The sequence below is a fragment of the Bos grunniens genome, chromosome 11 (genome assembly GCF_055505025.1).
Source record: "Bos grunniens cultivar Pamir isolate PY7600 chromosome 11, Bosgru_T2T1.0, whole genome shotgun sequence".
Classification (NCBI taxonomy): Eukaryota; Metazoa; Chordata; class Mammalia; order Artiodactyla; family Bovidae; genus Bos; species Bos grunniens.
In genome coordinates this window covers 8181523-8191152 of record NC_141175.1, presented here as the reverse complement: position 1 = coordinate 8191152, position 9630 = coordinate 8181523, and the positions used below count along the sequence as shown (strand labels likewise).

The 9630-nt window shown below is 47.0% G+C and overlaps 1 protein-coding gene across 3 annotated transcripts in view; it reads left to right on the top strand.

Moving 5' to 3' along the window:
• The first annotated feature begins 80 nt into the window (after window positions 1-80).
• PTPA (protein phosphatase 2 phosphatase activator) overlaps window positions 81-9630 on the top strand; it is a 32052-nt gene continuing 22502 nt past the window's right edge. For 2 of the 3 annotated variants that reach the window (XM_086324576.1, XM_086324577.1), the window contains exons 1-2: window positions 525-740; window positions 8262-8359. In XM_086324576.1, coding sequence (XP_086180702.1) covers window positions 710-740; window positions 8262-8359 — 129 coding nt within the window. In that variant the 5' untranslated portion in view covers window positions 525-709. Of the gene's footprint in view, window positions 229-524; window positions 741-8261; window positions 8360-9630 lie in introns of those variants that run through there. The other variant, XM_086324575.1, reaches the window with a different exon arrangement.

Sequence of the window (9630 nt, the reverse complement as noted above, 5' to 3'; positions counted from 1 at the left end):
CGTGGGGCGGGGCCTCGGGCCGGCTGCTGCCCCGGAGGCTAAACCGCGAGCGCGGGGCGGGGCCGGGGCGGGACCGGGGCGTAATGAGCAGTTGGGGAACCCTACGAGGCGGTGGAACCCGGGAAGAGGAGCAAGGCGGAGACCGTCGGCCGGTTCGCCCTCTCCCACCTCCATTAAGGCGTCCACAAACTGTAGGAGGCAGTGGTGTGCACCCCCTCAGTCCTTTTGGTGGCGCTGCCCTCAGAGTGGTAGGAAAACACAACCATGTTGACAGAGGCAGGTCGTCTAATAGTTCTCGGGGTCGGGTCAGAGCCCGATTCGAAGATGACAGGTGGGGACCGCCCCGCAAAAGCATGGCTGCCGCGCTCCCAGCGCCCTCCTGGCAGGCGGTTGGCCGGTCGGGCGGCGAGCCGTCCGTTGGTGCGCATGCTCGCCGGCGCCCCGCACCAACATGGCTGCCGCCCCCCGCTGGTTGCGGCCGCCCCGCGCCGGCCGTTGCTGGGCATGCTCCCAGAGTGCCCCGCACCAACATGGCGGACGTCTTCACTGGGGTGACTTTAATTCTCGGTTTTCGGTTATAGCCTGCCGGGGCTCGTTTCTCTTCAGCCATCCCTGAGCGCGTGGTGAGGCCGGGGCAAGGCGGGGTGGTGCAGGGGTGAAAAGGGAGAGGGTACGGCAGGCATCCCGGCCGGCTCCCGGCGAGAGGAAGATGGCTGAGGGCGAGCGGCAGACGCCGTCAGGTAGGGCGGTGGGGCCGGTGTGGAGTCGGGGCTCGGGGGCGGTGCTAGGCGTGGGGGCGGGGAAGGGGTGTGGTGTGTGGGGGGCGCCTCAGCGGGGGGAAGCGGGGTTAGGGAGCTGGAGGACCTCGAGGGGCAAACGCTCTTGGGCCCCCGAGAAGGAGCAACAGTTGAGCGGGCCCCCGAGTGAGAAGCTGGGGGGTCGGGAGGGAGGGCAGGATCCCGGGGCTGAAAAAGGGGTGAGTGGGGCGTGACACCGGGACTCGGGGCGCCTGAGCGGTCCTAGGGTTCGGATGGGCAGAGCTCCGCGGCCAGAAGGGGAGGCCTTTTCCACATCTGGGCTGTTCGGGCTCAAGTCAGCTCTTGAGCTAGTGGGGAAGCACCCCCACCCCCACCCCACGGATGACCCTACCTTGGGGGTGGGGGCTCGTGCTCCGTGGGGCTTGCCTCGACCCCCTTTGCCAGCCTCCCTCCGCTCCCTGACCTCCCGTTATCACCTCCCTTTTCTTCCCCTCGGAAAAAGGGACTCGAGTTTCAGTGGCTGAGAAGTTACCGAGACAAACTGCCCCTCGGTCGTCTAAACCACTAATTTAAAAAGGCTGATTGTGCAAGGAGACGAGTCACTTTTCTGGCATCATCTTCTATAACTTTTAATTACAGGCTGTGGTTTCTTTTTAGTTAATCTCGAATAACTGGCATGGAGGTGATTGGGCAAGGATCCTCTTAAGAGAGACCGGTTACCTAGGGGAATAGAGGGTGTTTGCTGACCACTCCCCCTGCCCCTCCCTTGAGCTAAGGAGATCTGAAGATAGATGACTTTTACAATTCTGTCAGAGGTGTAAATAGGTTGACCAAACAGCTATTTCAAAACAGCTAGTGTTTTGAAACCATTCTGTATTCCTTCTGCCCTGGCTTGCCTTTTATAATCTCTGGGAAGGTTTCAGGAGGGAGAAATTTTGAAGATCAAAGAGGTATACCCTCGCACTCCCCACCCCTCACCCTCCACACACACACACACACACAAATTAAAGAACATTGCCAGGGCTTCCCTGGTGGCTCAGATGGTAAAAGAGTCTGCCTGCAGTGCGGGAGACTTGGGTTTGATCCCTGGGTCAGGAAGTTCCCCTGGAGAAGGAAGTGGCAGCCCACTCCAGTACTCTTGCCTGGAAAATCCCATGGACAGAGGAGCCTGGCAGGCTACAGTCCATGGGGTTGCAAAAGAGTTGGACAAAGAGTTGGGTATGGTCTGTCAAGGCAACTGAAACCAGACATTTATTTTACTTGGTACAGAACTTCTGTGCATATGCCCTTAGGAGTTCTGATAATGACATCAAAGTATATAAGGCAATCAGAATTATCAGTGAGATAATTATTACTGAAATAATAGTGTGTCCCTGAAGATGGGTGGGGTGAGAACCTAGGCACTGAGACAGAGGTGGCCTCAGGGAATTCTCTATGTCTGAGAAGATTCAGGTTCCCAGGAGGTGGTCCTTCTTTGAAGTTTGAAACTCAGGATGTTTAGGAACAAGTAGTAGAAGAACTACTTAACTCAGTGTAGTGATAAAAACCTTGGATTTTGGAGTTACATAGACTTGGCTCTACCTGGCAAGCTTCGGCCTCTGTGAGCCTGTTTCCTTGTCTGTTCTTGGCAGGGTTGGTAGTATGTGTTCCCTAGATGATGCAGGCAAATCGTGGGACGTGGTGGCAGTCAGTAAAGGTGGTTTGAGTTGAACATATAGACAGGTTCCCAAATGGTAATATACTCTTTAGGGTTTTTAGGAACATCTCTAAAACCCTGGATATTTCTATCTTATACTGAGATAAGTTGGGGATCCAGCTTCTGCTATGTCACCTTTGTCAGAGAAGGAATAATCTGAGGCTAGAGAAATTGGATCTGACCTCATTGATCATAGTTTCAAGTCTGAAGGCTTGTTTTGTTTTGTTTTGTTTTTTAAATTTGGAATTACACGTTCTGGTGATTGTGTATATATGTTTCATCAGTGATTTGATGCAAGGCTTCCAAGTAGCTTTTCCTCTGAGAACAGGACCCTGTGAAATAATGTCAGGAGGGTTCTTCCCTTGCAGAGAGGAACAGTTCTCTCAAATTTAGAAAAGGGCTCTGTTCCCAAGGATCATTTGCAAATAGATAATTTGAAATGTGGAATACATTTTCCCATAAAAACAATGTGGTTAGGTCACTGGCCTGACCTAAAAAGCTTTTAATTTAGTATCTTACTTGAAGTAGCAATTTGCTAATAGTAGGGTCACCAATTTGAGGTTCTGGGAACAGGACTTGCAAAACAGGTGGGCTGAAGAAAAGTTTCTGGTCTCTTTTTTTTGGCCCTGAGTTGAATTTGAATTAGGCAGAGCTTTGCCTTGCTCTCATCCCCCATTCTCGTTAGGTCTCCAGGCCTCCTGGGACATTTCCTTTCCTCAAGGCCACTCCAGGAAGGCTCTAGTCCCCCAGATGTCACATGTTCAAGAACCTACTTAGATCTTTGTTCCCTTTGTTCATGTAACTGGTGTAAGCTAGGTTTTAGGAGGATGGCATTGGGACAGATTGACATTACATTGTGAGTGACTGATAGTCTACTACTCTTCTTGGAAAGTTTTCATTTTCATTTGTTTATTAAAACTTTAATTTTTGAGAGTTTTCATTTTTATTTATTTACATTTTTATTTGGCTGCGTTGGGTCTTAGCTGTGCATGCAGGCTTAGAAGTTGTGGCTTACGGGCTTAATAGCCCTGGGATGTGAGATCTTAGTTCCTCACCAGGGATCAAACCTGCATCACCTGGGTTGGAAGGCAGATTCTTAACCACTGGATCACCAGGGAAGTTTTGAGAGTTTTCATTTTTAAAGGAAGGGTCTTACTAATCTGACACACCACCAATAGTAGATTCAGGCCCACAGCTCCCAACCTACAAAATAGGTGTATTTAAAATTCACAGGTTTTCAGATTTCAGAAGGCAGTGTTCCATAATCAAACAGAAAGATTCATGCAGCAAAACATAAATTCCAGCTAAATGGGATACGCACATTACTCTGTTTTTCTTTCCCTAGCTTCTGAAAATATAGAAAATCCATTTAAAATAGTTTATCATTACAAAAGTATTATAATGCTAGTTTTTAATAGTAATATATAGCTTAGAAAGTGGAAGTCCTTTATAAATCTTATCTCCTAGAGATGACAATTATTAACTTACATGTTTAACTCTTCAGATTTTTCTAAGGAATGAGCTAATAGGTATATGTACTGTTAATGTTAGTATGTAAATAGTTTTTTAACAACAGTAAGATTATATCGTATATAGTATGTTGGTGAAGTACAGTTGCTAAGTCCTGTCTGCCTCTTTGTGTCACCATGGACTGTAGCACACCAGGCTTCCCTGTCCTTCACTGTCTCCTGGAGTTTGCTCAGATTCGTGTCCGTTGAATTGGTGATACCACCCAGCCATCTCATCCTCTGTCACCCCCTTCTCCTGTCCTCAATCTTTTCCAGCATCAGGGTCTTTTCCAGTGAATCAGCTCTTCCCATTAGGTGACCAAAGTATTGGAGCTTCAGTTTCAGCATCAGTCCTTCCAATGAATATTCAGGATTGATTTCCTTTAGGATTGATGGTTTGATTTCCTTGTAGTCCAGGGGACTCTGAAGAGTCTTCGCTAGCAACAATTCGAAAGCATCAGTTCTTTGGTGCTCAGCCTTCTTTGTGGTCCAGTGCTCACATGTGTAAGTGACTACTGGAAAAACCATAGCTTTGACTGTACAGACCCTTTGTCAGCAAAGTGATGTCTCTGCTTTTTAATATGCTGTCTAGGTTTGTCATAGCTTTGCTTCCAAGGAGCAAGTGTCTTAATTTCATGGCTGCAGTCACTATCTACACTGATTTTGGAACCCAGGAAAATAAAATCTGTCACTATTTCCACTTTTTCTCCATCTATTTGCTATGAGATAATGAGACTGGATGCCATGATCTTAGTTTTTTGAATGTTGAGTTTTAAGCCAAGTTTTTCACTCCCCTCTTTCTTTATGCAGATGACACCACTCTAATAGCAGAAAGCGAAGAACTAAAGAGCTTTTTGATGAGGGTAAAAGAGGATTGATTTCAGGATTGATTTCCTTTAGGATTGATGGTTTGATTTTCACTCCCCTCTTTTTTGATTTCCCCCCTTTTTTGATTAAACCTGCATCACCTGGGTTGAAGCTCTTTAGTTCTTCACTTTCTGCCATTAGAGTGGTGTCATCTGTATATCTGAGGTTGTTGATATTTCTCCCAGCAATCTTGATTCCAGCTTGTGATTCTTCCAGCCCAGAATTTCTTTTTATGTACTCCTTTCCCAGTTTTGAACCAGTCTGTTGTTCCATGTTTGATTTTAACTGTTGCTTCTTGACCTGCATACAGGTTTCTCAAGAGACAGGTAAGGTGGTCTGGTATTCCCATCTCCTTAAGAATTTTCCACAGTTTGTTGTGATCCACTCAAAGGCTTTAGTGTAGTCAATGAAGTAGAAGTAGATGTTTTTCTGGAATTCCTTTGCTTTTTCTGTGATCCAGTGGATATTGGCAATTTGGTTTCTGGTTCCTCTGCCTTTTCTAAATCCAGCTTGTACGTCTGGAAGTTCTTGTTTTACGTACTGTTGAAACTTAGCTTGAAAGATTTTAAGCATTACCTTGCTAGCATGTGAAATGAGCGCAGTTGTATAGTAGTTTGAACTTTCTTTTGCATTCCCTTTCTTTGGGGTTGGAGTGAAAACTGACCTTTTCCAGTCCTGTGGCCACTGCTGAGTTTTCCAATTTTTCTGGCATACTGAGTGCAGTACTTTCACAGCATTATCTTTTAGGATTTGAAATAGCTCAGCTGGAATTTTGTCACCTCCACTAGCTTTGTTTGTAGTAATGCTTCCTAAGGCCAACTTAACTTCACACTCCGAATGTCTGGCTCTAGGTGAGTGACCACACCATCATGATTATCTGGGTCATGAAGATCTTTTTTGTACAGTTCTTCTGTGTATTCTTGCCACTTCTTAATCTCTTCTGCTTCTGTTAGGTCCTTACTGTTTCTGTCCTTTATTGTGCCCATCTTTGCATGAGATGCTTCCTTGGTACCCAGTTTTTTTTTTGAAGAGATATCTAGTCTTTTCCATTCTATTGTTTTTCTCTATTTCTTTGCATTGTTACTTAAGGCTTTCTAATCTCTTCTTTCTATTCGCTTCCCTGGTGGCTCAGAGGTTAAAGCATCTGCCTCTAATGCGGGAGACCTGGGTTCGATCCCTGGGTCAGGAAGATCCCCTGGAGAAGGAAATGGCAACTCACTCCAGTTCTTGCCTGGAGAATCCCATGGACGGAGGAGCCTGGTGGGCTACAGGCCATGGGGTCACAAAGAGTCGGACACGACTGAGCGACTTAACTTTCAACTTCAACTTTCTATTCTCTGAAACTCTGCATGCAGTTGAGTATATCTTTCCCTTTCTCCTTTGCCTTTTGTTTCTCTTCTCAGCTATTTGTAAGGAGCAGAACTCTCCATGGCTATCTTCACCCTGGCTCCCAGAGACCTTCCCACTAAAGTACCCTGTGTACTGCCCCTGAGCAGGGAGAGACAGCCAGCTCCCCTGTCACTTCTTTCCCTAGCTTCTAGACAGTTCTGGCTCCAAAAGCAAGAAGGGGCAAGAGCTCACAGCCCCACCCCAACCTATAAATCAGCATATCACATGGAGAGGAGGTTACCACATGGAAACCTAGGCCAAGGAGGTTGTTGTTTAGTTGCTAAGTCATGTCCGACTCTTTTGCAGGCCTGTAGACTGTAGTGTGCTTGGCTCCTCTGTCCATGGGATTTCCCAGGCAAGAATACTGGAGTGGGTTGCCATTTCCTACTCCAGGGGAATCTTCCTGACCCAGGGGTTGAACTTGTATCCTGTTTTGGCAGGCGGATTCTTTACCATCTGAGTCTGCAGGGAAGCCCCAGGCCAGAGAGGTGGCTGAGCCTAAAACACCAGGGAACTGGGGTCCCAGCCAGCTTTCTGCACTAAAATTTCTCTCCTCATTCAACCACTTTGCCTTCTTGCATTTCTTTTTCTTTGGGATGCATTTGGTCACCACCTCCTGTACAGTGTTACCAACCTTTGTCCATAGTTCTTCAGGCACTCTGTCTTCCAGATTAATCTGTTGAATCTATCCACTATCTCCACTGTGTAATCATAAGGGATTTGATTTAGGTCATACTTAAATGGTCTAGTGGTGTTCCCTGCTTTCTTCAATTTAAGTCTGAATTTTGCAATAAGAAGTTCATGATCTGAGTCACATTCAGCTCCAGGTCTTCTTTTTGCTGACTGTTTAGAGCTTCTCCATCTTTGGCTGCAAAGAATATAATCAGTCTGATTTCGGTGTTGACCATCTGGTGATGTCCATGTGTACAGTCATCTCTAGTGTTGTTGGAAGAGAGTTTGCTATGACTAGTGTGTTCTCTTGGCAAAACTCTGTTAGGCTTTGCTCTGCTTCCTTTTGCATTCCTAGGCCAAACTTGCCTATTACTCCAATTATCTCTTGACTTCCTGCTTTTGCATTCTAGTCCCCTGTGATGAAAAGGACATCTTTTTTTGGTGTTAGTTCTAGAAGGTTTTGTAGGTCTTCATAGAACTGTTCATCTTCTTTGGCATTTGGGGTTAGGGCATAGACTTGGATTACTGTGATGTTGAATGGTACAGTTTTATTTCTTCACATTAATATTTAGGCTGTTTTTCTCATGTCAGTAATTTAGATTTTATTCTTTTCAAAAAGCCAGGAAGATTTCCATCATGTGGGCATATCATTATTAACCTATCACCTTATTGATTGATAGTTGGGTTGTTTCTGGTTTTTTCGATGTAGTAAGCACTTTTATATATGTCTTTGTCTCTTTCTTTGGGCACATCTGTAGAGTTGATTCCTACTGTTGGCTTAGTGGGTATAGTTTTACTTCAAGAGATAGCGCTGAGTTGCCCCCTCAGCAGAATCTACCATCTAAGGCTCTACCAGCAGTGCAGGAGCATTCCTCTCTCCCCATCCCCAGTCAGTGCCAGATGTTTTTAATCTGCTGACCTGATTTACAACAGCAGTCTCATCTGATTTCCATTTCATTGATTATTCGGGATGTTGGTAACTTTAACATTTTGTTTATTGGCCATTTTTCTTCTTCTTCTTTGAGTTTCCTGTTTATGTCTAAAAGGTCAACTTGGCTTTACTTTTCTAACCTTTCTGCCTGGCTGGAGAGCAGGAGGAGAGAGCATGGTAGAGCCACTGGACATATCAGTTGTTGAGGGCACTGCCAGCACTGCCCAGCTTCTTGCAGACAGAGTAAGGAGAGACAGGAAGCCAGTGAGTTTGGCTTAACAAGCCAATACTTAATCCTGGGAGTACATGTCTGTTTATGCAAGGGCTTGGGTGTTGGTTTAAAAGTGTGTGCGTGCGTGTGCGTGTGTGTGTGTGTGTGTGTGTGTGTGTGTTGGGAGGGGAGGATTTTATCTGATTGCTTTCTCATTTTCTTTGTCAAGATTCTTCAGAGGATGCCCCTCCCACCACTCAGAACTTCATCATTCCAAAGAAAGAGATCCACACTGTTCCAGATATGGGCAAATGGAAGCGTTCTCAGGTACCAGTGGTGTCTGCACTGTGGATTCAGGCCTGGCATGAGAGACTTGGGCTTTTTCAAAGTGGTTTTCTAGGCTGGGGTGGGGCTGTGAGCTATTGCCCCTTCTCGCTTTTGGAGCCAGAACTGTCTAGAAGCTAGGGAAAGAAGTGACAGGGGAGCTGGCTGTCTCTCCCTGCTCAGGGGCAGTACACAGGGTACTTTAGTGGGAAGGTCTCTGGGAGCCAGGGTGAAGATAGCCATCAGAGTTCTGCTCCTGGCTCTTGTAAGCCCTTGCCCCTTGGATGTTACTGTACTGACTGCACATCTGAAATGGTAGAGTGGATCCCTTTGATGCTTGGTTGCAAGTAATAGCAGGTCTGGGAATCAGCATATCACATGGAGAGGAGGTTACCACATGGAAACCTAGGCCAAGGAGGTTGTTGTTGTTTAGTTGCTAAGTCATGTCTGACTCTCTTGCAGCCCTGTAGGTTCCTCTGTCCATGGGATTTCCCAGGCAAGAATACTGGAGTGGGTTGCCATTTCCTACTCCAGAGGAATCTTCCTGACCCAGGGGTTGAACTTGTATCCTGCTTTGGCAGACGGATTCTTTACCATCTGAGTCTGCAGGGAAGCCCCAGGCCAGAGAGGTGGCTGAGCCTAAAACACCAGGGAACTGGGATCCCAGCCAGCTTTCTGCACTTCATCCCCAGGGTAGGCAGAAGATAACAGCTTGTACCTGCCAGGCTTCTGGTACAGGCTGTGGAGAAGACTGGGACTATGAAAAAGAAAGCCAATTTCAAGTTCTCAGGAATGGCCTTGGGTCCAGCTGCTTTCAGTTGCCTGTACTTGGTCTGGGCAGGTGGGGCGGGGAGTGTTGCTTGTGCAGAAGGGTGGCCGGGGGTCCTGGCGAGCTTGGCAGGTTCTCTGTGAGGAGTCTGCTGTGTTGACCTTGAGCCCAAGCCCTACTGCTGCCGTGTCCTGGCCTCTCTGGGGCTGTGGCCACATAAGCCTGCCTGGCTCCTCTTTCACAAGCCTGCCCTTTGAATATCAGGGGATGGTTGTCATGTCTTTTCTGAGTTGTCTGCTCCCCCAAGTCTTCACCAGGATAAACACCTTAGTCCCTTAGCTTTTCAAAGATGTGGCTCTAGGCCTTTCATCATCTTGTTTGCTGTCCCTCGGAGTTTACCAACCTCAGCACTGTTGACCATGATAGATAATCCTTTGTCACAGGGGCTGTCCTGTGCACTGTAGGGTGCTTCGTAACACCCCAGCCTCTCTCTGCTCCATGCCGG